This window comes from Strongyloides ratti (genome assembly GCF_001040885.1).
Source record: "Strongyloides ratti genome assembly S_ratti_ED321, chromosome : 2".
In the NCBI taxonomy this organism is placed as follows: Eukaryota; Metazoa; Nematoda; class Chromadorea; order Rhabditida; family Strongyloididae; genus Strongyloides; species Strongyloides ratti.
In genome coordinates, this window is record NC_037308.1 from 16723340 (window position 1) to 16750358 (window position 27019).

The 27019-nt window shown below is 21.4% G+C and overlaps 9 protein-coding genes across 9 annotated transcripts in view; 4 read left to right on the forward strand and 5 right to left on the reverse strand.

Moving 5' to 3' along the window:
- Positions 1 to 576: 576 nt before the first annotated feature.
- Positions 577 to 3212, reverse strand: SRAE_2000528500 (Nanchung; the record flags this gene model as incomplete). The annotated part of the gene is made up of 2 exons (XM_024644281.1): positions 577 to 3012; positions 3054 to 3212. 2 exons carry the CDS (start codon positions 3210 to 3212, stop codon positions 577 to 579), a joined length of 2595 nt encoding a protein of 864 aa, XP_024509856.1.
- A 3629-nt stretch (positions 3213 to 6841) lies between these two features.
- On the reverse strand, positions 6842 to 9240 carry SRAE_2000528600 (Endoplasmic reticulum mannosyl-oligosaccharide 1,2-alpha-mannosidase; the record flags this gene model as incomplete). The annotated part of the gene is made up of 5 exons (XM_024644282.1): positions 6842 to 7338; positions 7384 to 7461; positions 7501 to 8205; positions 8268 to 8604; positions 9229 to 9240. 5 exons carry the CDS (start codon positions 9238 to 9240, stop codon positions 6842 to 6844), a joined length of 1629 nt encoding a protein of 542 aa, XP_024509857.1.
- A 282-nt stretch (positions 9241 to 9522) lies between these two features.
- Positions 9523 to 9994, reverse strand: SRAE_2000528700 (Probable trafficking protein particle complex subunit 2; the record flags this gene model as incomplete). Its single annotated transcript, XM_024644283.1, has 3 exons — positions 9523 to 9756; positions 9800 to 9861; positions 9910 to 9994. 3 exons carry the CDS (start codon positions 9992 to 9994, stop codon positions 9523 to 9525), a joined length of 381 nt encoding a protein of 126 aa, XP_024509858.1.
- Positions 9995 to 10345: 351 nt separating this feature from the next.
- SRAE_2000528800 (Dolichyl-diphosphooligosaccharide--protein glycosyltransferase subunit 2) lies at positions 10346 to 12290 on the forward strand (the record flags this gene model as incomplete). The annotated part of the gene is made up of 2 exons (XM_024644284.1): positions 10346 to 10558; positions 10602 to 12290. The coding sequence occupies 2 exons, from the start codon at positions 10346 to 10348 to the stop codon at positions 12288 to 12290; spliced, it is 1902 nt and encodes a 633-aa protein (XP_024509859.1).
- A 339-nt stretch (positions 12291 to 12629) lies between these two features.
- SRAE_2000528900 (Acyl-CoA synthetase family member 3, mitochondrial) lies at positions 12630 to 14302 on the forward strand (the record flags this gene model as incomplete). The annotated part of the gene is made up of 3 exons (XM_024644286.1): positions 12630 to 13041; positions 13081 to 13545; positions 13728 to 14302. 3 exons carry the CDS (start codon positions 12630 to 12632, stop codon positions 14300 to 14302), a joined length of 1452 nt encoding a protein of 483 aa, XP_024509860.1.
- Positions 14303 to 16512: 2210 nt separating this feature from the next.
- Positions 16513 to 18741, forward strand: SRAE_2000529000 (Zinc finger protein sens; the record flags this gene model as incomplete). Its single annotated transcript, XM_024644287.1, has 3 exons — positions 16513 to 16726; positions 17608 to 18204; positions 18254 to 18741. The coding sequence occupies 3 exons, from the start codon at positions 16513 to 16515 to the stop codon at positions 18739 to 18741; spliced, it is 1299 nt and encodes a 432-aa protein (XP_024509861.1).
- A 3656-nt stretch (positions 18742 to 22397) lies between these two features.
- SRAE_2000529100 (Hypothetical protein) lies at positions 22398 to 22610 on the reverse strand (the record flags this gene model as incomplete). The annotated part of the gene is made up of 1 exon (XM_024644288.1): positions 22398 to 22610. One exon carries the CDS (start codon positions 22608 to 22610, stop codon positions 22398 to 22400), a length of 213 nt encoding a protein of 70 aa, XP_024509862.1.
- A 685-nt stretch (positions 22611 to 23295) lies between these two features.
- Positions 23296 to 23556, reverse strand: SRAE_2000529200 (Hypothetical protein; the record flags this gene model as incomplete). The annotated part of the gene is made up of 1 exon (XM_024644289.1): positions 23296 to 23556. One exon carries the CDS (start codon positions 23554 to 23556, stop codon positions 23296 to 23298), a length of 261 nt encoding a protein of 86 aa, XP_024509863.1.
- Positions 23557 to 25278: 1722 nt separating this feature from the next.
- Positions 25279 to 27019, forward strand: part of SRAE_2000529300 (ShKT domain-containing protein) — a gene marked incomplete at both ends in the record, with an annotated part of 2050 nt that continues 309 nt past the window's right edge. Inside the window, one exon of the mRNA XM_024644290.1 lies at positions 25279 to 25298. Coding sequence (XP_024509864.1) covers positions 25279 to 25298 — 20 coding nt within the window. The remainder of the gene's footprint in view (positions 25299 to 27019) is intronic.

A 27019-nucleotide genomic window follows, 5' to 3' on the forward strand; every position in this document is an offset into this window, starting at 1 on the left:
ATTATATTCTTGTTTTTAAAAATTTTGTACGATTTTTATAATTTTTAATTATAAATATATTTATGTATATTATTTTTTTTTTATAAAAAATTTAATACTGATTTTTTTTATTAAATCTAAAAAAACAATAAAAATACAATTAAATATTTAAAAAAAAATTAAAATAAAATATTTTTTAAAATTATATCTAAAATGGATAAAATTAAAAGATTTATTTAAGATAAAGAAGGAAATGAATAGATTTATTATCATTGATAAAGAAATTTAGTATTATTATACTATAAAATAAAAGTTAAATATTAAAAAGAATGTGTTTATCAAGTAATAGAAAGACAGTTTGCAAATACAAATTATCTGATTATTTATTAATAAACTAAATTACTTTTTTTAAATTATCATTACAAAATTTTATAACAAATTAGTTACTATGATTATCTATTCATGAGATAGATTAATAATTTTAGTTTTAATAAAGTATTAGTCTATTTATTTTTAAATATTCAATGATTTTCACCTTTTATAAATATAACATACTAATTATATTTATGATTACTTTTAATAATTTTCTATACTTTATTATAATTCTTTTTCTTTTACTTTTTTTGTGTTAACAACATTAACAGAATTTTTAGATGTTTCATTTTCTTTTAAACTACCAGTAGTTATAGGTCTACAGTCAACTCCTTTTATAAAAGCTGTAGAAACTTCTTTAAGACGTTTTTTAAGTATAACTTTTCTCTCTTCTGCTGCTATTTCAGCTTTTAACTCTTTTTCAGATCTAGCATCACTATTTGTTGAATTATTTTTTTTATTTACAACAAAAGCTCTTTTCTTTTTATCAGTACCTATTGGTCTTGAATATTTTAACATTGATAATAATCTTTCTTTTGGTGAAAGTGAAGTTTCTAATGCTAAAATTACCTGAGCCCACTGTCTTTTATATTCTTTATGTGTATTAGCAATTGATTCATAGGTTCTTGTTAACATAGCAATTAATAAGTTAAATTGTGTCAAACTAATACCTAATTCATAAATCAAAAATAATACTTTTCCTATAACATTCATTGTTTTATTTGGGCAACTATTTAATGTTTGATAAAATAACATAAATTCACCTACAGTCATAATAAAAAGTCTTTGTAATGATTCTAAAGGATCTGCTACAATATTTTCAAAAACTTCACCATTATAATTCATATTATCTTCTCTTTCACAACTAAGAAATATAAGATAAAATGCTTGTGAAAATCCAATTAGAAATATAAAATAAATTGATACAAATCGAACCATATCTTGTGCTATAATTGTATATATCATCAAAACAAATGGTCCAATAAATTTTACAGATCTACAATAAAAAAGAAAATGAATTGTAGTTAATAGGATACTAATAATTGCCAATACATTATCAAATACAAGCATATAAATATGTAATCCACAAAGACATCTTACAGGTATCATTGATAAAATTAATATCCATGAACATTTATAAGCTAATTTTGCTGGAAAAGCTTTTAATATTTGCCACCATCTTCTTTTTCCCATATGACGAAAATCTTTAATTTCTAAACCAATTTGAACAAAAACACTAAGAATAACAATTATCTCAGAAACTAAACGAATATAACCAAATCCTTGTGGTATATCATAATTCCATAAATGACATTGTCCTGTTTTAAAATAATCTTTTTGAAATATACCATCAGAATCTATTCCAAAATCATATGAACTATTATAATTCATTTTATTTTTCCAATTATCATCACTTGTGTTAAAATATTTTAAATAATTTGGATTTTGACTTCCATCTGGAAGTATACTACCACCTGTAATGACAGCTGTTGTAAAAGAAAATGGTCTATTCATAAAAGCCATAAAAAAAAATAAATAATAAAACAGAAAAGCAAAAAATGAAATTAATAATTGTCTTCTACCAAAAGCTTTCCATTTAGCATCTAACAAATCTTCTATTAATCCATCAATTAAATCAAGATGTTCTGGTGTATCACCATAAACAATTAAACTTAATGCACAATCATTATTTACATTTCCAGTTTCCTGATCAATTGTATCAATTTTAGCTAATGGATATGCATAACAATTAGCATCACCATAAGACCAAATCATTTGACTTTCTAATTTTAAAAGTTCTTCAAACATTTTTTTTTTACCTAATTTTGCTGCTAAAGTTAAAGGTGTTAAATTTTGATTATTTGTTATTTGTAATTTAGCACCTGTTTCAAATGCCAATTTTAGCATATCTAATTTTTCATGAATAACAGTCATATGGAGAACTGTATTACCATTAGTATCTTTTAAATTTGGATCTGCTTTTTTAGCTCTAAGTAATCGATAACAATCAACTTGTCCTGTACATGCAGCAAATGATAATGGATATTCACCAAAATACATTCTTCCAGTATAATTTGTCTTACTTGGTAAATCAACATATTCATGTTCTAATGAATCAGTTCTTCCACTTTTTTGATCATCAGCACAAAAAAATGCTCCATAACAACGGGCATTGACATCAGCACCATTTTGTAATAAAAATCCTGTCATATATGAATCTTCATTAACAATAGCTTGATGAAGAGCTGATAAACCATAATAATCTTCAGAAATAAAAATATCATTAACTAATCCTGGATATTGTTTTACTAATTTAATAGCAATATTCATATGAATAGGTGAACCTTGCATAAGACATGTTCCAAGTAAATTTTCTCCCATTGTTCCTCTTTCATCTAATTTCCATACAATTTCTCTATATTTATGATCTCCTTTTCCACCTTTACCACCATCTAAAAGTTTAAGAGCTTTTTTAAGATCACCTTGATTTTGTCCACCTTCTTGATTAAAATCATTTAATATATTTGGACCACTTTTTCCTTTATTTTTCTTTTTTCTAAATGCTCCTAACATTGCATTTCTTTCTTGATTTCTAATTTTTACTAATTCTGATATTGCCATAACTTTTCCTTTACCATTATTATACATAAAATCAGAAACCTGAAAAAAAATATATATATCATAATATTATTATTATTTACTTTGCTTTCAATACATTCATTAATAAATGAATGATCACCTGTATTAGCAGCATACTTCATCCATGATATTAATTCACCTTTACCATACATATCAGCTAAAGAATAAATTTTTCTTTCATTATTATTATCAAGATGATTACTTTTATCTCTATCATCCATTTTTATATCAAATTAATAGTTGTATTAAAATATTTGTAAATAAAATTTCTTTTATATAAAATATATCCAACTTTATCATAGAATTTATTTATAATATACAAAATGTTATTATTATGTTTCTATAAGACATATATATTTTTTTAATAATAATTATAAAATATATCTTTCGTCGTTTAAATATTATATCTTAAAATGGAAAATATAAAATTGTAGTTGGTATAAAATTTTTTTTTTTACCATGTGAAAAATATATTTATAATTAACTTTAATAATTATATTAATAATTGGCATGTTATATGAATTATATGATATTGCTTTTAACCTTATGAGAAATTCTTTTTTCTTAATTTTTATTAAAATATTTATAAGATATAAGTAACATTAAGGGTATAATAAAGATATAAAAATATTTTAAAAATAAAACAAGTTATATATTATCTTTTTTAGAAAACAAAAATTTATGGTAGTTAATATTTATTTTTTTTTTGTATTTTAGAAAAAATAAAATTTAAATTTTATAAAAAAATAAAATATTATAATCAAAATAATGATTTTTTTAATAAAAGATAGTCTGCTCATATTGTTTTTTTTTAAATAAATTTTTGCTATATATAGAGAACACTACATAAATTGAGGTACAATAAAAAATATATATTTCTAATAAGAAATATAAATAAGCATACATTTTTATAAAAGTACTAATTATTAATATTTATCGTTTTTTATAAAATTGCACTTGTAAAGATAAAACATAGCTTAAGATTATTTTCTTAATGAATTAGTATTTGAAAACTTTAAAAAAAATGAAAATAATACTAATAAATTAATATCATCGTATTATATAGTAATTTATTGTAAATTTTTATTCATACAAAAGTGTTAATTTTTACAAATAAATTTTCATTTTTCCAGAGTCGTTTTTTATATTTTTATTCAATAATGTTTTTTCATATAAATTAAAGTGAATTTAAGAATGATTAAATTAACTTTTATTAATAGAAGCATTGTTAGTGTAAATATTTTAAAAATTTTTTACCTTATTTGAATTTTCATAACTACCTTTAAAATTTATTTTCAAATCTTATTATTATTGTGCTTCAAAGTCTTTTTTATTTTTATCTGAATAATCTTGTTAATAGTTTTATTACAAAGCAAATTATAAACTTTTGTTTTTTTAATAATCGCTTTTTTGAAATCTATATATTAGAAACAAAATCTCAGGAATAAAGTTTTTTTTCTTTCAAAAAGTTATTTTTCATATCAATTTAATTTTTATTATAAAAATTAGTTTGAAATAAATTGTTTCTGTAAAAATATCTTCAATATTTTCTGAAATTCACAAATGGTCCAAAAATTTCCAACATGACCTTCAGCATAAATACTAAATAACAACTTTTTTTCGAATTTCGAAATGAAACTACACTCATCTGATAGCCCTTGAAAAATGATAAATTTTAAATATAATCAAAGCTATATCAAAAGCAAAACATGAGGAGTTGTGATGAGTCAAAGTTAGAGGCGAAAGTGGAGAATATTTTTTGAAAAAATCCGACTTCCATGATGTTATTAAAAATAATAGAATTAAAATAACTATTCTAGATCAGATTTTTGTAAGAAATTGAATGAGACTACTCTCATCTTCGTATCTCTTCTCAATCTCAAGATATGATGTAAAATGTATCTTAAAAAAGTTTCAAGTACGAAACTCATAACTCAAGTAAATGAGCTCCTAGAAGCATGAAATCAGATGCGCTGGACTTCTTAAAACATTTGAGCTATAGTCTACGTTAAAAATATTTTCTAAATTTCAACCGTTCTTGAGATACATTGTCTGGTATTTTTGCGCGCCTAATTCATTGTCATCATTTTTTATATCTCAATAACTATTAGAGATATAAAAATGGTTTGAACGTAGACCCCAAATGAAAACTGAATAGTAGTTGATTCCAGAAATTTGTTTGTTAATACCTTTATTTTGAAGCAAGATATAGCAAAAGGCGGAAATTTTTTCTAAATATTCATTGTTTCCAACTTTTTTATATCTCAGTTAAAACTTATCAGATTACCTTAAGACTAGTTTCATTAGATTTCTCATGAAAAATCAGTCTAGAAAAAATCGTTCGTTTACAAAAATCTTCAATATTTTCCGAGATTCACAATTGATCAAAATAATGCAATCTTGACCTTCAGATTGAGTACTAAAAAAACAACTTTTTTTCGAATTTCGATATGAAACTACACTCATCTGATAGCCCTTGAAAAATGATAAATTTTAAATATAATCAAGGCTATATCAAAAGCAAAACTTGAGAAGTTGTGATGAGTCAAAGTTAGAGGCGAAAGTGGGGAATATTTTTTGAAAAAATCCGACTTCTATGATGTTATTGAAAATAATAGAATTAAAACAACTATTCTAGATCAGATTTTTGTGAGAAATTGAATGAGACTAGTCTCGTTTTCACAGGACTTCTTAATCTCAAGATATGATGTAAAATGTATCTTAAAAAAGTTTCAAGTACGAAACTTATAACTCAAGTAAATGAGTTCCTAGAAGCATGAGACTAGATGCGCTGGACTTCTTAAAACATTTGAGCTATAGTCCACATTGAAAATATTTTCTAAATTTCAACCGTTCTTGAGATATATTGTCGGGTATTTTTGCGCGCCTAATTCATTGTCATCATTTTTTATATCTCACTAGTAGTTGAAGAAAAAAAAAATTTTTGAACATACATTTTTAATAGCAATCAGTTAGTAATTGATTTCAAAAACTTGTAATTATTTCTATTATGAAGCCGGATATATTTAAATGTGAAATTTTTTTCAAATATCTATTATTCTTGCTCTTCATATCTCAATTAAGGCTTATTATATTACCATTTAACTATTTTCACGTTATTTTTTTTAAAAAAGTTGTTCATTATAGAAATGGGGTAAAAATTACCATTTTCTTTTGTAGAAAATATAAAATTATAATTAAAGAAAACTTGCTTATCTAATTTTTAACATTCGTTTTTTTAATATTAAAAATATGAAAAGACTTCATTCTTTACTCATACAATAAAATAAAATTTTTTTTTTATGATTGAAAATTATTTAATATGTTTTCCATAATAAACTAAGATTATAAAAAAAATATGGTATTTTTTTCTTCAAACTTCTAAATACGTGAAATTTCTTATGGTATACAGATGGTTTAAAAATTATTAACAAAACGTTAATATTTAAATAGCAAAACTTTTTTGTTCTATCAGAAAATATTCAAGTTAGCTATTATCACCTATTCACTTCTAAATGAATTTTTAATTCTAAACAATTTACAAGAAATATATTTACAAAGGAAAAAAAAATATTTTTCATATTTAATAAATTTTTATCATTTTTTATTAATTTTATTTGATGAAGGAAACTAATATATAAATAACTAATTTTGTAAAAAAACTTTTCAAATTTGGATTTTTGAAGATAATTAATTGTCAATGAAATCCTATTTTGATTTTGCTTATTTCTTTGTCAATAAAATTATTTTTATCTGGATTTTTTTATTTTTCTTATTATCATAGTATTAATTGTTTTACAAAACTATGAGACTAGTTTTGGTGAATTTTGTTTAGTGATATGACTTTAAACTAATTTTTATATATTGGTAATGGATGCCCCTCTGTATTAAATACCCATTTATCTAAAGATAAGACAGTTTGATCATCACTTAAAATTAAGTATAAATATTTCATCGTTTCTGATAGGAAAAATGATTCCATCATATCTTTATATGAAACAGGAATTTTTTTAACATTAACAATTGAAGAGTATCCTGTTTCAAGTTTAGCATATTTTTCAATAGCTTTAAACATATCCCATGCCCAGTCTTGATATTTTTTATCACCAGTAAATCTATAAAGATAAAACCATCCTTCAACAGCTTCTGGTCTTAAAAGTGAATGACTATCCAATGGTTTGATATATAAATCTTCTTTATCTTCATTTTCTTTATTAAAATGTGCTATCTCTGGACCAAGACCTGTTGGATTTTTATAAAATAAATGACATGTTTCACCTAATTTAATACCAATATCTAAATATTCTTTAGGTAATCCATTTTTATAACCTAATGCTAAGGTTCCTGCTAAAAAGCAAACAAGATGATCCATTTTTGGATAAAAAGAATTACTTGAAGTTATCTCTCCTATGTACAAAAATTTATTTGGCACCGAATATCTTATAAGATGCTTTTTAACACTTTCCATAGCTTTAACAAAATCATTTTTTAAAAAATCTATTGTTTTACCAGTTTGAATCCATTGTTTTAAAAGATATTCATAGTATGAATCCGTTCTAGCACCAAGAGTAATTGAACTATCCTTAATAAATTTACCTGTAATTGGATCAATAAACATTGGACAAAGACCTTCCATTTCTTTACAACCATCTTCATGTATAATATTATTTATGTTAAATGTTAAATTTTCAAATGTTTTATTGCCAGTAACTTTCCCTAAATCTCGAAATTCTAATTGCACAGATGTAACTTCTGATAATGAAGAAGCTAAACTCCATGATGGATTTTTACTTTCTTTTGTTTTTAAATTTACATCACTATAAGGTATGCCACTTTTTGAACTTTCAATAGCACCTAAAAGTCTTTCACCAAGAATAGATGCTTTTTTTTTATATAATACATCACCAGTTAAATGATATGTACTTAATAAACCACCTAATACACGAATTGAAGTTTCAAAAAAATTAACAAATTTATCATTTTCAAAAGTTAGATTTCCTTTAACCCATTCTCTTCCTTCATTATACTCTTCCACTAAATTCATTATTAATAATGTATCTAATGAATCTACTATTGTTAATCCTAAAGACATCCAGTCTGATGATTTTCTTGAAATTGGCCGTAAATGATCCGCTCCCCAAGCATATTTTTTATAATTTTTCCATGCATGTTTAAAACCTTCTCGTACAGCTTTCTGTTTTTCGTTAGTAGGCTCTAAAAATAAATTTATATACATATATAAGATTAAAAAAAATAATTAAAAAAAAAAAACTAACCTTCAAATACAATACGTTTATTTAATTCATCTGCCATCTTACTATTAATGACAATATTATTATTATCATCTTCAAAGTCAATACCCGCACTATCATTGTCATCTTTCTTTTCAATTATATTATTTGATATATTTTCTTTTTGTAAAAATAAACTTCCAATAAAATATATTATACCAAAAATCATTAAAATAAAAAAAAATTTTTGAAATTTATGTAAAGATCTCCACATTCTAATATGTTTAGTTATACTATATTTACTTGTAACACTTTTTTGACGTATTATAAATGGCAGCTGTTCATTTTGACCAAAAGACAAAATACTAGATGTCATACCAATCTAGAAAAATTTTAATGTAAATTAGATATTTATAGATATAGAAATAAATTATTCTAATGTATCTCAAGTTAAACTTATATAAAGGATAAATTTATATATTTTTATAATTAATACTTATTGCTATTTCAACAAAAAAAATATTTTTGTTTGGGTAATTTTTTAAAGCTAATTTATGCTTTTTTAAAATTAATCTAATATATATATTAATAAGTTATTAAAATACATAACATAATTTTTTTACATAAATAAAAAATGAACAATTATTCATGTATAAATTTATTATCAACAATTACCATAACTTTTAATCACAATAAAATAAATGTACATTTTTTCTTTTTTCTCGTTAATTTTAATAAATTAATTAAAAAAAATAAATACTTAATTTATGTAGAGAGAAAAAAAATTATTAATTATTTTAATATCATAAAATTAAAAAAATATTTTCTAAGGATAATGGTTAATGCTAAACGTGATAACTTATAAAATCATATTGGCTTATTTACACTACTAAAGTATCCCGATGCTGCGTCTTTTTTCCAATCAATTCTTCCAACATGTCAAAATGTTTTATAGTTTAACTTATTTTTATAATTTAATTTTTAAAAATAACAAACCAAAACTTACTCTATTTTCCATTTTAAACTTTTTATAAATTACATAGAAAAAATGTATACTATTATAGATTCAATAATTTTATGTAAATGCAACATTTATGCTAGTAGTGGTAGTATACATCAATAAAAAGTTTTCCAATTGATAACAAATAATGTGTTATAGTTTTTATATCGCAAACATTTTATAGATATAAATAATCAAAGAAATTAACAATTAATGATAAATAAAATCTTTTTTTTAACTTAAAAATGTTTATAAATAATATATACAGTAATAAAGAGTATAATATAATAATTTAGTAAATTAACTTAAATATTTTCTCCCAAAAAATAATGCCTTATTTTCAAAGGCAAAAGAAGTTATAGCTGTATTTATTTCATAAAATGGATTCATTAAATATTTTATATATGTTTCATACATTTCATGGAAAAATTGTTTTATACCATCATCGTTTTTATGAGTATGTAATATTAGAAATCTAATTCTACTAGCAGTAACAAAAACACTAATATTCCATTCATTAAATTTGTCTATACACTAAAAAAAAATGTTTACTTCATTAATATTTAATGAAATTAACCTTAAGATACATATTTGGTGATGTTTTTATTAACTCATCCACAACATCCAATGATGCATGAGCTATAAATTGATTTAAATGACGATTCTCGTTTTCTTTTTTCTTTTTACCATCTACTACTGGAAAATCCATTTCAAATAATGGTTGATCCTGATGACCAACTATAGCAAAGTAGTATTCTTTTGTACCGGACATCACAATTTAAAATAAAAAAAAACAAATTGTAAGCTTTAAAAATAATTGATTCTTTAATCAACAATTATAAACACATTTGATAAGAATAAATTTTACAAACAAAAATTTAATAACAATTTCCAGTATACACTTTTCCAAGGTTATCAGTGTAAGAAGACATGCTTTGAGTTGGAGCTTTTTTTAACACATCATAATACTTGATATATATTTTAATAATTAACCAATAATTATGTATTAAATTGTATTTGAACTATTTTTAAAATAAGTTTATTTATTTATATTAAAAATTTTTAATTTTTTTTTGATATATTATTTATTTTATCTTTATGTATTAACGTTTTAGATTACATAATGCGGGTTCTATTTTCCGTTTTAACATTGGCAATCGTATCAGTAGTTAGTGGAACATTTGTTTCCCAAATTTTTTCTGATAAAGATAAATTAATTGCGAAGGCAACTTTTGAAGAACTAGGAAAAGCTAAACCCGATGATATATCTACCACATATTATACAATTGCTGGTCTTAAATTACTTGGTCATGATGTTGATGCTGTTAAAGGAAAAGTAATATAATAAAAACTTTTTTCTTGTTAATATGTTTATTTAGGCTATTTGTGAAAAAGTCAAAGGAATTTCAATAAGTGATGTTAAAACTTTATATTACGTTTCAAAGTTAGCAGCTTCTCTTCCAAATTGTGCTTTATCTACAATTGGTAATGCAAATGATCTTATTGATAAGGCAATTACTGATTCAAAGTTAAATGTTATCTCTGTCTATCATGCTTACTTTAGTGCAAAACAATTAGCTATAAAAATTGATCAAACAAAACTTAAGGCTGCTTTAACTACATTATTGAAAGGAGCAAATTCACAGACACTTGTATATTTGTTTTCAATTGCCTCTACATTACCCAAAAATGAGGCTCTTCTTTATCATGGGAAAATTAATGACTTGGTAGCTCAGGCTGATGAAGTTGATAAGAGAGTTTTACAATATGAAAGTGGCCTTTCTACTACAGCTTTTGTAGTTCAATCAATTTTTACATTATCCCAAAATGTTGGAAAGAATCCAGGTTTGAAAAATGATGCTGTAGTTAAGTTTACAAATTATCTTCTTGATAGAAAAAATGCTCAACATGAAAGAAGTTTATATCTTCTTTTATCTGCCTTACAAACATTGTCATCAAATCCATTTGAAGTACCAGTTGTATTTAAGATGCTTACACCAGTTGGACTTGATGAAACGTCAAAAATAAAAATTAGTGTTAGTGATGTATTTGGAAAACCCATTCCAGGAGTAACTGTTTCTTTAGATTCAACTACTGGTTCCAATGATAAAGTTATTTTGATTAAAAAACCTCTTTCCTCATCGAATGGTGTTCAATTTGAGGGAGTTTTGACAGACATTTCTGAGGCAGGTTTTTACAAAGTTGCTATTTCTGCAATAACTAAAGATTCTAAATATGTTGGAAAGGATGGTGTTGAATTTGAGGTTAAGAAATATACTCAAATTAAGGTAGATAACTTTAAAGTAAATGTATTTTCTTCAAAAGAATCAGATACAAAAGATTTGACATTAGTCAAAAGCGGTAGCAAATTAGGTAAAGTTTTGTCTGCTGACTTATCAAAAAAAATTGTTGCTAGATTTGCTGTTAAGGATATAAATGGAAATAACATTGATGTACAACAGACATCTCTATTGTTTGTTGAATCAAAATCTGGACATGAAACTGTTATATCAGCTACAAAAACGAAAACATCTGAGTATGGTATTGATGGAAGTATTAGATTGTTAGTTAATGAATTTAATGGAATATCAGGACTTTACAAGGTATTCCTTATTGTTGGTGATGTTAAAGCTTCTAATACTATAAAATGGCATGTATTTGATATTAATATAGATGCTCCAAGTTTACCATGGAAGCCTGAACACAAATCAGAAGTTATAAATTATAATGTGTTAAAAACATTTGAACATGTTTTCCCAGAACCAGAAAAAAGACCATCAACTATTTATTCTGATTTATTTACCATTCTTACAATTGCTCCAGCTTTTCTTCTTTTTATTTTTTGGGGGAAAATTGGAGTTAATCTTTATGACATACCTGGAAATATTTGGTCCCTTCTTTTCCCGGTTTCACTTGCTTCAATAATGGGTCTTTATGTTATGTTCTGGCTTCAATTAAATATGTTTGAATGCCTTAAATACCTCTTTTTCATTGGTATTTTTGCTGTTATTACTGGAAATAGACTTTTGATATCATTTGTTAACAGACGTTCAAAGTCATCTAACTAAATATTTTGAAAATTATCTCATTTGATGTTTTATGTTGAGACTATGAACATTTTTTTTTAGTGATTCAAAAATTGTCATTTTAATTTATTAGTCATTTTTGTTATCATTTTTTAAATTTTTTCCTTCTTTCCTTTTCCAGGAGAACAAATAAACAAAGAAAAAAAATAATAAAATTTGTTGTTTTTTTTTATAAAAATGTTCTAATAACTTTTTATAAATATTTTAAAATTTTGGTACTTTTCAGCTTTGGTACGAACAATTTTTTTTTTATTTAAACTGTTCTTATCAAATTGAAAAAAACCCAATATATTTATTTTATAAACTTTTTAGTTAAAGGAAATGATATTTATTGGAAAAAGATTTAATTCTAATTTTTTATCAGCTATTAATTTTACCTCATCTAAATATTCTAATAATACTTTTCTTAAATTAAAAGATGGAGGTATTAAAAGTTATGAAGATATGAATATTCTTTCGGGAAAATATGCTAATGTTTTAAATACTATTTATAATGTCAAGAAAGGTGATAGGGTTTTATGTAGAGTATCAAAATCTGTTGATAGTTTAGCATTATATTTAGCTACTCTTAGACTTGGTGGAATTTATATACCAGTTAATCCTATGTATACATTAAAAGAGACAAAACATTTTGTACAAGATTCAGAACCAAAAATATTTGTGACATTAGATTATGAGAAGGATAAAACATTTGCCACATTTATACCACATGTTGTTGATGAAAATAAATTAGGTAAAGAATGTATCAATTCCTCATTTGACTTATCTATAGAACCTGTATCGAGTGATGATATTGCGTGTATATGTTATACTTCAGGAACAACTGGTCTTCCTAAGGGTGCTATGATAACACATAATGGTTTAATATCAAGTGCCAATAATCTTTCCTCCTCATGGAAATTTACCTCACATGATACACTCCTCCACATGTTACCATTTTATCATATTCATGGTCTTTTTCTTTCTCTCAGCTGTTCATTAATTTCACATAGTTCCATGATATGGATAAATAAATTTTCTATTGATGATGTTATTAAATATCTTCCATTAAGTACTGTAATGATGGGTGTCCCAACATTTTATACACGTCTCCTTAAATCACCAAAATTTACTTCACAAAATCATTCAAATATAAGATTATTTGTCTCTGGTTCAGCTCCGTTAACACCAGCTGTCTGGAGAGAATTTAAAAAAATTGTTGGTAGTGAGATAGTTGAACGATATGGGATGACAGAAAGTATGTTATAAATTAATATTTATAATTTTTAATATGTTTATTTATTTGTATTTATTAAGAAATAATTGAATTTAATTAACTTAAACTAGTTTTAGGAATGCTAAAAACCTAATTTGTCAATCATATATATATATATATATATAAATGTATTTTTTTTTTATTTTTAATTTATTTTTTTTTAGCTATGGTAATTACTTCAAATCCTTATGATGGTATAAAAATTCCAGGAAGTGTTGGTATACCATTACCTGATACTAAAATAAGAATAAATAATAATAATGTTATTGAGGTAAAAAGTAACTCATTATTTAAAGGATATTGGAAAAATCCCGAAAAGACTAAAAAAGAATTTACTGATGATGGTTATTTTATCACTGGTGATATGGGAGAAATAAAAAATAATGGTTATTTATATATCTTAGGACGAAATAAAGATCTTATTATTTCTGGTGGATTAAATGTATATCCAAAAGAAGTAGAAGATGTTATTGATAATATATCATTTATCTCAGAATCTGCTGTTATTGGATTACCTCATTCTGATTTAGGAGAATGTGTTATTGGTGTTGTTGCTAAAAATGATATAAATATAAGTGATGAAGAAGGTGAAAAATTGATTAAATTAAGATGTCATGAAGAGTTGGCAGGATATAAAGTACCAAAAAAAATAATATTTGTAAAAGAATTACCACGAAATTCAATGAGTAAAATTCAGAAAAACATTCTTCGTGATACCTATAAAATGCTTCAATTATAGAATAAATATAATTAGACTTTTCTTATATAAATATTCTATCATTAAATTTAAATTGAATAAATAAAATAATCCTCTGATAAATTAGATTCACACACAAAAATAATATCTTCAACCCTATCTTTAAAGGATTTGCCTAATCGCAGTGTAATTGGATTTTATATTACTATTTCTCAAAAACATATAAATTTATCATAAAGTAATTTACTGTAAATTTGTTGTTCAACCACATAACAGATTATCCAGATATTATTGGATTTACTATGGTCATATAATAATTTATATTATCAATACTTATTAATACTTTTCTTACCGTATAGCAATTTATCTTCTTTTAATATGAGTATATATCAATTTTAGTGATGAAATATATTGTCATAAGTATAAATGAGATATATAAGTGAAATATGTTAATTTGAAAATCATCTCTGCATGAAATATTATATATAGTAATTGTGCCTCAATATTAGTTAATTGAAATCAAGAAATTGAATGAGGAAAAGTGTGATTATTTATGTAAATTTAAATTAGTATTTTATTTTTTCATTTCTTGGATTAGTATAATTTATGATGTGGAATAAATTAAATAATAAATTTATTATTACAATACTTTATTTATTTATTTATTTTTTTTAAATTATATTTAATATTGTTGAGGTATAGTGTTATAAAGATGAAATCATAAAGAATTTTGAATTGACTTTTATAAATATTTTTAATTGTTGACAAAACATTAAATTATCATACTATATGGTATAGTATTATTATTATTATTATTATTGTTATTAAAGATAATCATAAAAGAAGGTGTGAAATATGAGAATATTAAAATTATAGTACTATTTTATTAACCGGTAGTCGGTAGATTTTCTTTGATTGAAGGTACTGATATAATTGTTGCAACTTTTTAACTTAAATGTTATTTTTGTTAGCATTTTGTTTTTAATAGTAGTATAAACATGCACCACAGGAGGTCCTTTGAACCTGTCTTGACCGGACATCTGATTCTCACATTTATTTGATTGTGTGATGCTTTTTGTAATAAGAGTCTATCTAAGTTAGTAGTTAATTTATCTAATGATTACTCTGTAATTTGTCAAACAAATGTAATCCTATCAAATAAAGAAAATTGTAATCATACCATCTGTTGCTATATCTAAAAACATAATTCAAAACACTTATTTATCCATATCTTTCAATGTATATTGGTATTAAAAACTTTCTACCGAGACAACCGGCTGGCTCATCTATTCCATAATTATATATTAACTATTGTTTTTATATTACTAAAATATAATAAACAATCCATTGACATTAAACCATCCGTCAAATTGTTGTGATAAGGATAGTTGAACTTTTTGTAAAAATAAAAACATAGATTTATCATCTTATATATATTTATATCTATCAATAAATTTATTTTTTAATATCTATATAATGATACATTCATATATTTAAATGTAGTTGCGTGTCTTAAAATTAAAACTCATAAACTTGTCTTACAACAAATATTTCATGAATTTTAAAATTATAAGCTTTTGTATGATTTGATGTGAGGTCTATATTGTGATAAAGAAATAAAAATGAAACTATCAATATGTAATGAAAATTTGAAATAACAAAACAATGAATTTTGTGGTTTGATGAATCTCATAAAATCTTTGGTGATAAATCCCATGGGTAAAAATAGAAGATTCATAACTAAAAAATTGAATGAATATTAAAATATATATTATATATAAAATTATAAATCCCATTGCAAAGATATAACATTAATATGTAAAAAATTATGTGTTTATGGTTATATCATTATACAAAAATAAATGCTTTTTAAAAATCACAAAAAAGAAGATTGCTTTTTTTAATATTCTTATTAATATTGTTTCATTTTATATTTAATGCCCTTTATGGTATAATTTATCATTTCAATAACTATCCAATCGGAGACTTATTAGAGAATTAAAAATTTACGCCTTTAGTTATAGTTTATTCATTGTATATATTTTCACAAATAGATTTTTATTATATCTCCTCCCATCTTTTTAAAATCCTTTCTCTGACAATCTCTTCTAAACTTATTGCCATCAGGAGAAACTAACAACATTCATCTATATAATTTTTTTTTCCTTCTTTACACTCTCTACTCACTTATCTAAATTTAAAAGTAGAATAGAATTATATTAATTTTGTCAAGTTATTCCTTAATATACGAAATGTCAGAAATTCCATATTCCAAAAATAATTCTTCTAATAATGGTATTAAAAATTCATATTCTATTGAAAATATTCTTAATCAAACACCTTTTAATATTAAAGATGAACAAAAAAAATCAAATAATGAAAAAATTAATGAAACTTCAAGTATTAATGAAATAAATAAAATTTGTAATGATAAAAATTCACCATTAAATAATATCCCTAAATTTGGTAAGTTATCTATTTTCAATGTAATGGTTAAAATGGCATAAATGTATAAAACACTTCACTCCCAGACTATTTGTTTACATTATTTATCTATATCTAAACACTCATATTCTCACCTGAATCTATTTTTTTTTTCTTCATTACCAGCTGTTAGTCTTAGGTAAATTGAAATCCATTAACAATCTTTACTCTTCCACCATACTTCACTCCCATGATTACTTTTATATATTTGCTTGAAATATAATCACATTCAATTTTTCTACTATTACCTTTTATACTTTAAAAGTATAAAGTAATATTTATAATAATTGATAAGTAGATATTCTCTCTTCCTATAACTGATTATTCTTTTATATTATATATATATATATAGTATTTAAATATTAAAGATATAATATGTATTATTAGTGAACCAAAATAAAATGATGTGTCAGAAGTTTAATATTAAAATCATTCAATTCATGGTTGGGAGGCTTTGACATTGCCGGCAGATTCATAATTTATCATCTCCCTAATACTTTCAATGTCCTAACACTATAAATAATTTTCTATTTTAATTATAAAAAATGTTCATTTATCAAGTTTATCAAAACCAAGGCTTTTTTCTATTTTTGTTTAATAATAAAAGACATCATATAATTTTGATTGATCAATTGCGGTTTGTTTTTAATGTTAAAAAAAATTAATTGACTCCTCCTAATTGCTTTTCCTTTTACTGAGGTTACAAAGTCATTTTCCTTATAATTACTTATTCTCTTTATATATCTCCGCACTTAACTTTTTAAACTCCACCTCTTTAACAAAGCTGTGATTGGTGCAGATTTTTCTTTTAACATATAAAAAAAAATTTTTTTTTTTCTTATATATAACTGTAATATATATAGTTACAGAGAAATTATTTAAATTTTATAATCAAACTACAACATCAGGAATGGCACAACTTTTTAGTATTGAACAATTATTGGCAATGTCTAATTTGGCATTATTGACTGGTAGTAATCCATTTAACATACCACAAGTTCCAGTAATTAATCCACTTATTTCAACACCTTTACAATTATCATCAAATATAGATTCTTCAATGATTCTCCAAAATCCATGGAATGTAAATAATTTTAAACATCTATTTCCATCATTAAATATTGTTACATTACCTAAAACAACACCAAAAATTGATGAAACAATAAAATCTGGACTTACAATTGATGACGGATATTTAAATCGTAAAACATTAAAAGAAGAAAATTTAAAAGAATCTTGTATAACATCAACAACAACAACAGACTCTAATATATCTTCAAATTCTGACATTTATAGTAAACATTTTGAATGTAAACAATGTGGAAAAACATTTAAACGTTCCTCTACTTTAAGTACACATCTTTTAATACATTCAGATACCAGACCATATCCATGTGAATATTGTGGAAAAAGATTTCATCAAAAATCTGATATGAAAAAGCATACCTATATTCATACAGGTATATAATAATAAAATAAAAGTTTTATAAATAATTAAAATTTTTTTAGGTGAAAAACCACATAAATGTACAGTTTGTGGGAAAGCATTTTCACAATCTTCTAATTTAATAACACATACTAGAAAACATACAGGATACAAACCATTTGCTTGTGAAATATGTGGAAGGACATTTCAAAGAAAAGTTGATAGAAGAAGGCATACAGAAACACATCATACAAATGACCATAATACAGGAATCTCTAAACAACATCCATCATTAGGATCTGAAAATATTAATTTTTCTACTAATAATAAAAAAGATACAATACATTTATTACCACCACCATCATCGTCAACATCAATAAATCCAATGACACAATTCATCAATAATATTACTGGTAATGACTTTTTATTTCATGAACAACCTAAAGGAACATACCCATTATCACATAATTCAATTCTTTCAACACTAGAAAGTAATATATTTTTTAAAGAAATTTTTGGAAAAACATTAAAACCTGAAGATTCAAGTCACAATCTTTCAGTTACATCATGATACATTTTTTTTTATTGTTTTACCCAAATACTATTTTGAAAAAAGATTAAAAAAATTTTTTTTTATTTTATTGAAAAAAAAAAGTTACATTCCGGTGTCAAGTTTTGAAATATCTAATGTGTACAAATATAAATATATAATATTATATATATATTTTTATATATGTATATAGTCAAAAAAGATAATTGCCAAAAAAAAAGTATTATTTAAAAGAAAGTGTAAATCTTCTTTATAAAAGAATTAATCAATTTTTTTTTATTGACAAAAATGAATATAATCACTATTAAATATACTACAGTATTCCAGAATATATAAAATTGTTAATAAATTAATATATCTTTTCTTTGATATTTTTTGGAACTATGAATGCATAAAAATATATATATTATTTTTTTTTAATATTAACATTATAATTTCTGTGAAATGTAATGAATTTTTATATATAAACAAATATGTCAAGAAGATGGTATCATTTTTTATGAATGGATAACTTAAATTATTAGCAGTATCCTCGAGAGATAAGAAATGAGACAAAAGAAAGAGGGAGATTAGTTATATATGAATAAGAGATATCTTAATTTCATCATTAAAGTGACGGGAATGTTTTTTAAATGAAGTGATAAATAAGGAATCTAACTATAATGAAATGAAGTTATATTTTTATTTTCTCTTTATTTAACATTTTAATAAATATATATAAGGGAATAGTAATGAAAAATAATATCAAATACCATATAAAAAAAAAGGTAAAAAGAGATAATAAAATAAAAATCTGTCGTCAGGTTTTAATTATTTTATCTTTATAAAATTAATATTCATGATATATTTTATTACCAAAAAGAATTTAAATTTTATTCTTAGTAACATTTAATATAATTGATGGATGTCATGAAAATTATTTTAAGATTAGTCAAAAATCCTTTTTACAAAGAGATTGGTAGAATATTAATTAAAGTTGTATATTTGTAGGATTTGTCATTTATACAAAGATTCATTTGGTGATTTGATTAAAAAATTTAATAAACTTCCTTCTTTTAATATTATTTTGAAAAAGATAACTTCTTGTCAATCTTTATCTTATGATTTGTTAATATTAAATATTATATATAATTGCGTGTTACAACCATCAAGTTAAAAATTTATTTTTTTTCAAAGTACTGTAAAACAATTAATATATCAGTGACATTAATGAATATTAAATTTTTATGTTAAGATTCATATTACATTTTGTAAGAGATGTTAAAACATATAATATTTATATTTTTATAGAAATAGAGATAACTTTTTTTTTTTTTTTGTTGAATATAATATTTTATAAAGATAGTTGTTAGAGATTTTGCATGTCAATAGACACTTTATTTCTACCTCTTAACCTTAAAAGTATAACCAAATTTGTCATTGGAGAAGGTGACATTATGACAAAACATTTGTTTTTATATTTTCTTTATCAAATTTATAATAAAAAAAAAAAGAAGAAATTGTTATATTAAAAGGGAATGATATGTATATATATTTTTTATAAATTTTTTTTTTATCATAATATTAATAATAATAAAAAAATTATTTAAAAAAGTATATAATTGAAAGGTTAAATTAAGTATTAATTTGAATGATGTGTTTAAACATTTTGAAGTATATTAATTGTACATCAAATTTATTCGTAAGGAAATAATAAATAGCAATTTTTGTTGTTTAATTAATTCTTAATATAGTTGTGAATGATAAATTTAATTAAAGTTTCTTCTTGTAATATTTTACTACACATAATTGATATTCAGAAGTTTAACTTTCTTTTAAATTATTTAACATTCAAAAGTGAACTTTTTGAGGGATTGAATTACAAGAGGTTATAGTATTGTATAATTAAATAATTAAAAGAAATGCCATATTGAGACTATTAAAAATTGTATTAAAGTCAGTTGGGTAGATGATTTTAGTTGTCATAGACCATCATCATATAACCATATACCATGTTGTCATAAATCATGTTTCTCTCAAATGTATATAAAGTCATATAAAAGAGATTAACATTACCATCTACTACAATTTACGCTAAATATATATAATTTAAAAAGAATGAAATGAGAAAACTTTTGTTTTCCTCTTACTAACTTATCATTATTAGCTAATTTGAGAAGATACACTTTTTGTTTTCTAGTTAACTAGAAACTTTCTGTGATTTCCCAGGAGAGATTTCATAAGATTGGGAGGAGAAGATTTAATGAGATTTTGTAGACGATTGAAAGAGGTAATATGATTTCTATGTTAAATTTAACTAAGGGAAAAATTACAAATAATTTTTTTTTTATTATTGTCATTTCAGATATTATAACTTTTTTTATTATAAAATAATATGATTTGATTGTCATATAAATGTAACTTAATTACAATAAAATATAAACATAAAATGATTCATAAATGTTTTATTAATAAACAATTAAATTTAAAAATAAAATAAATTAAAAAAATTTTTTCCTTTTTCAAAAATTAAAAATTATTTTTTCATTATGATTTATAAAAGAAAATTGACTAATGAAAGTTAATTAAATTTTACTCCATACTTCATTTATTATTAGAATTATACTATTTTTAAAATGATTATATTTTTAAAGGGATAAGATCATAATGTGGTTTCATTTCACAATTACCCAAAAGAAGCTATAAAATATAATTTAAAAGTTTTATCATTATTATTATGGTAGTTAAAGATAATTAATGACCGTTGGGATTTTTTAAGTTATTAGGTGGAACTTTACTTTATAACTTTATAAAATGATTTTTTTTTAAAAGGGATATAATTTTTTTTTATTTTTTAAAGTTAATAAAAAAAATATTTTTAATACTATTTTTTTTTAAAAATAATTAATTTTAATATATAATGTTTGTTGTATATTAAATTTGATACAAATATTTTTGTTGGTAAGGAAAAAAAAAATATTTTTTTGAAAAATTAATTCTATAATTGAAAGATAAATGAATGTATAATAATAATTAATTAACAATGTTTTTTGTTTATAATATTTTAATATTTTGTAACACATTAAAATATTTATTTATACGTAAATATTTTGTTAATTTTTATTTTATTTTCAATTAAGAAAGAAAAAAATTTTTTTAATAACTTATAATATTATTTTAATAAATGTAATGTTGATTGTATTATTATTTAAAATAAGATTTTACTAAAAAAAATGCTTTTAAAATATTTATTTACTTTATTAGTGAAGAAATAAATTATTAGAAAATAATTAATAAAAAATTAAATAAAAGATTGTTAGACAATTTTGGTTCATCATGTTATTTTTATTTCTTTTCACTCATAGTGGTAAGGAAGAATTTTTAATTGCAATTCTTCATATATAATTATTTATCAAATAAAAAATACACAAAATATGGCATGTAAAGTAACATTTTTAGTTTTTTAAAAGTCTTTTTTTTAATCATAAAGTACAACTATTTAAAATAACTTAAATAATATTTTTTTTTGTTGATAAATACATATAAAATATTATCTTTATAATAATTTTTTTACTAAATGTTGAAGTATCAAAATTAATTATTTAAAAATCTTTAAATCATATTTATTTATTTTAAAAAAAAATAAAAGTTTTGTATTTATAATATTTTTTGTTAATAAAAAAAAATTTAATAGAATGTTAAAATATATTAATTTCAAAATTTTGTTGTTCCGAATCATTTAATGAAAGACCACTAAAATTTACAGTATTGTCTTCTATTCCCTTGAGATAAAAGAACTTAGATATAATCAAAGAGATTCCTATACAAAGAGTCATTAAAACAAATGGTATAAAAACAATAGCAAGAATATTTTCAATAGAATATTCATTCTTTATAGTGTCAAAGTACATTATTTTTCATATAAAATAATTGTTTAAGTTTATCTTAAATTTTTTTTGTAATATTTAGAGTTTTCACAATATATTCTTCAATAGAATTAGTATCAATAACATCTACTATTTTTTTCTTAATAAAAAAAATTTTTTTGAAATATATATTAATATTTATAATATATAATAAAAACAATCAACAAAAGTAATAGTTTTTGTATTTTGTTTATTAGTTTGTTAATCCGTTAACAATAGAGTAATTAGTATTATTTAAAAAATTGTTTTTATATTTTATTATTTTTGACTTTGTTTCTTTTTATTTTAACAGTTTTAGATAATACACGGAGAGACAAAAAATATTTTTTTCTAAGTAAGTACACTTGCTTCAGTAGTATAACTATATTTCGTTACAACTTTATTAATTCTTCTAATATTATTTGATTTCTTAGTTTTATTTAATGAAAGAAGTAGATAAATTATTCTTATTAATAATATTGTAGCAGAAATAAAACTAAATCCAGCAAAAAATATAGATATTATACATAAAATATATTCTAAAGTATATAAATTTTCCATTTGTAAATTGTTCATTATTAAAAATATATATATTTATAGATAAATAAAATTTATTTAATATTTGATATTCTTGTCACTTTCTAGACTATTAATTTTAATATTATATAAAAAAAAATACCCAAAAGTATGATTAAACAATTGTTTCGATAACACATGGATCGTCGTTTTCAACATCAATTGATAGCCAGGATTCTGTTGGTGTATCTAAATCTTTAGCCTCTTCAAAGACAAATCCATCAATTTTAGTAGTATATTTTTGTTGAAGATTAATAAAAAGTAATGTAAAAAATACTTTAACAAGAATAATAAAAGCAAGTATAAAGCTTATAGTGACAAATGCTAATCCAATTTTATGAAAATTTTCATTGTTTATTAAAAAATCTTCATCCATAACTAAAAATAATTCGGCATAGAAAAAAAAATAGATAAATATTTACTAATATAAAAAGAATGAATAAAACTGTATATTTGTTCATATAAAACATTATTTTAACTATGCATAAATAATTTTGGCATTAAATAAAAAACAGGAAGTTCATTTTCAAATAAAGAATTTATATAAAATAAATATACAAAGTTCAAACATTTGACTAACAAGTCTTGTTATTTCTATTTTTGCTATATTTAATTTTATTTTAAAAATAATATTTTTATATTCACAAAATTTTTGTAACTTTTTTCTAGCATTAAATAATTAACTATTTTTGTTTCGTTATTTTTAAATATTTTTACTAACAAATTTTAATAATATGTACAAAACAATATTTAACAACCAAATTTTTTTTTCATTAAAAATTATAATAAAAAAAATGTATATAAGTTAAAATAAAAAATAAAAACGAAAAAAAAAAATTTATTTAAATGTATAAAGTAATGGCTTATATATAATAATACTTTTAAAATAATAGAGTTTAATTTTAACATTCAAAAGTAAAATATTATTTTTTTTTTAAATTTTATCTTTAACATTTTTTTTTATTATAAAGATATGAATAAAATAATGTTTCTAGCTATTATTATAATTGCTGTGTAACTACTGTTATATTTTCAATAAAAATGATTTAGTGCATTTTTCAACAGTTTTTTTTTTTAGATTTTATTTTGCCAATTATATGTAAAAATTTTTTTAATATTCTTTTCGTGGATTAATAAGGAAAGTACTTTAAGTATGTTTGTACTTTGATTTAATAATAACAAATAATAAGAAGGAGATTTAAAATGTCATTGAAAAATATTAATAAAAAAAGTTATTAAAAATTTAATATCTATAATTTTTTATTTCTATTAATTTTATTGTTATTTCATATAAAAGTTTAAGTAATTGTTTGTTGTTTTCTATCTTTTTTTTTTAGATTTTTAATTTTTATAATAATACTGATAATTGTTTTGTGATAATAATTTAGATAGATGATGATAAGAAAAAAAAATATTTTTTTAATATAATTTTTATTAATTATCTTATTGCATAAAAAAAAGTAATTATAATTTTTTCTTATTAATTTTATTTTAGCTTGCAAGCAATTTGTTAAATATTGTAAAAATAAAAAAATATATATTTGATATTATTATTATAAGTATTTCCCAAAATAAAGTAATCAAAATTTCTTTTTTTTTTATATCCTTCCTGTTAAATAGTAAAACTATTAAAAATATATTATTTTTATTGTAAAACAATAGTTATAAAAAAATTTCAAAGTATTTTAACAATAAATATATATGTACATTTTTTAGGTAATTTAATAAAATAATAAAAATCATTTATACAATTAATGAATATTACGAGAAACTGAATGAAAATTTCTTTTAAAATGATTTCCAATATTATTTGAAGTAATATGTGTATCAGATACCTTAACTTTTGATGATTTATAAAATACACTACGTAATTGAGGACTATAAAATTAATAAATAATAAAAAAATTAATTTTTTCTTACCTTAATAATAATGAGGCAAAAAATGATCCATATGTACCTAATTCAAATGACATTGATTGAAAATATTGTATTGTCAATCTGTCTTCAATAAAATGAAAAAAACTATTTGCTGTCAATATAAAAAGTGTAATAAGCATTATAAGACAATTCATTAAATTAAAAAGATTATAAAATAATAATGAATTATTCATTTTTGCTGTTGTTTTTTTAAAATCTTTCTTTTTCATTTTAAATATTAATAAAATATTAAAAATTAATATGATAAATGAGAATGGTACATAATATCCTATAATTAAAACAATTGTAGCAGGTTGAAAACTTTTTTTTGACATTTGTACAATTAAAGTACTATTTGAAGTAGTAGGAATTTTTTGATTGGTAAACATTGTTATTATTGTATTTAATATAAAAGAAAATATTAATAAAAAGAAAATTATTTTTCTAACAATAGATGGTTCAAAATATATTTTATATTTAAAAGGGTATGCACATGCAATATATCTATTAATTGATATAACACTTGTTGTATTAACAATTAATATATTTAGAGTGTTAATTTCAAATAAAATAATTAGTTTTAAAAATGGAAAAATTTGATATAATTTTGTCAAAAATCCAAAACTACCTAATTTTTCAAATATCATTTTAGTTATTAGTTCAATAACTTCAACAATACCTTTTAAAAACATAAATGGATAAAATTTATTATTGTAGTATTTGTTCTTTTCAATAAATATTTTTATAAATAGATAAATAATAAAATAGGTATGAATTAATAAAAATGGAATGCCATATATTATTTGAATGATATTTAAAATATGAATCATAAATACATATTATCATTTTAATTTTAAAATTTTACATTTTATAGTATTTAACAGGAAATACTTATATTAATTTTTAAAATAAAATTTGTTATCATACAGAGTATGTAAATTCTTTTATTTAAACTATGTTTTAAAAAATATAAAAGAAATATTAATTTTTTATGTCAATCATTATGATAATCAAAATTTTATTAATTAGAAATTCAAAAAATTTACCATTAACGTTTTTTTTTATATCATTAATATTTCCTAAACTTTTATATGTCATAATATAGATATATTATCTAAAATGATACTTGAAGAATGAGATATGGTTAATAAATAATAAAAAACAATACAATAATAATAGAAAAACTTATGATAAGTTAATTGATGATAATATAATTCTTTTTATTTTAAAGTTGATCAAATATAGTACAGGAGAATTATCTATTATACCGGTAGTAACACAAAATGTTTCCTTTTAACGTAATAATAAAGAATATTGTTGCCTATTTATGATATCAACAATATAAATAAAAAATTATTATTAAATTATAAAATAATCTATTAATAAATTGTTCTTAAAATTAATTGTTTATTGTTATTAATTGGAATTAATTGATATCTAATAATTATTATTTAAATTAAATATACTAACAATTTTTATATATAATATTAAGTATCTTAAAATATGTTACATTAATTAAAGTTATATATTTCAGTTTTTTTAACATTAAATTTGTGTTATAATATATTAAATTGTAATTAAAAAATTACATAAATATTTATAAAATTATTATAATACAAATAAAATATTTAACAAAATATTATACTGTACATACGGAAATATTCTTTTGATTAATTTTATTAATAAAGTTAAAATACTATTGATAATTTTTTTTTAATACAAATAGGAGACAAATTATAAAAATGATTAATATTTAAATAAAATAAAAAAAAAAATTTAATAAAATATGGTTTAGAACATTTTTAAAAATTGCGTGGAAGGCAAGCAATGACATATTAAAATTATATAGAATATTTTGTTGATAATTATCCATAAGTTTCTGTATTTGTTTTATAAATAGTTTATCAAAAGATAATTTATAT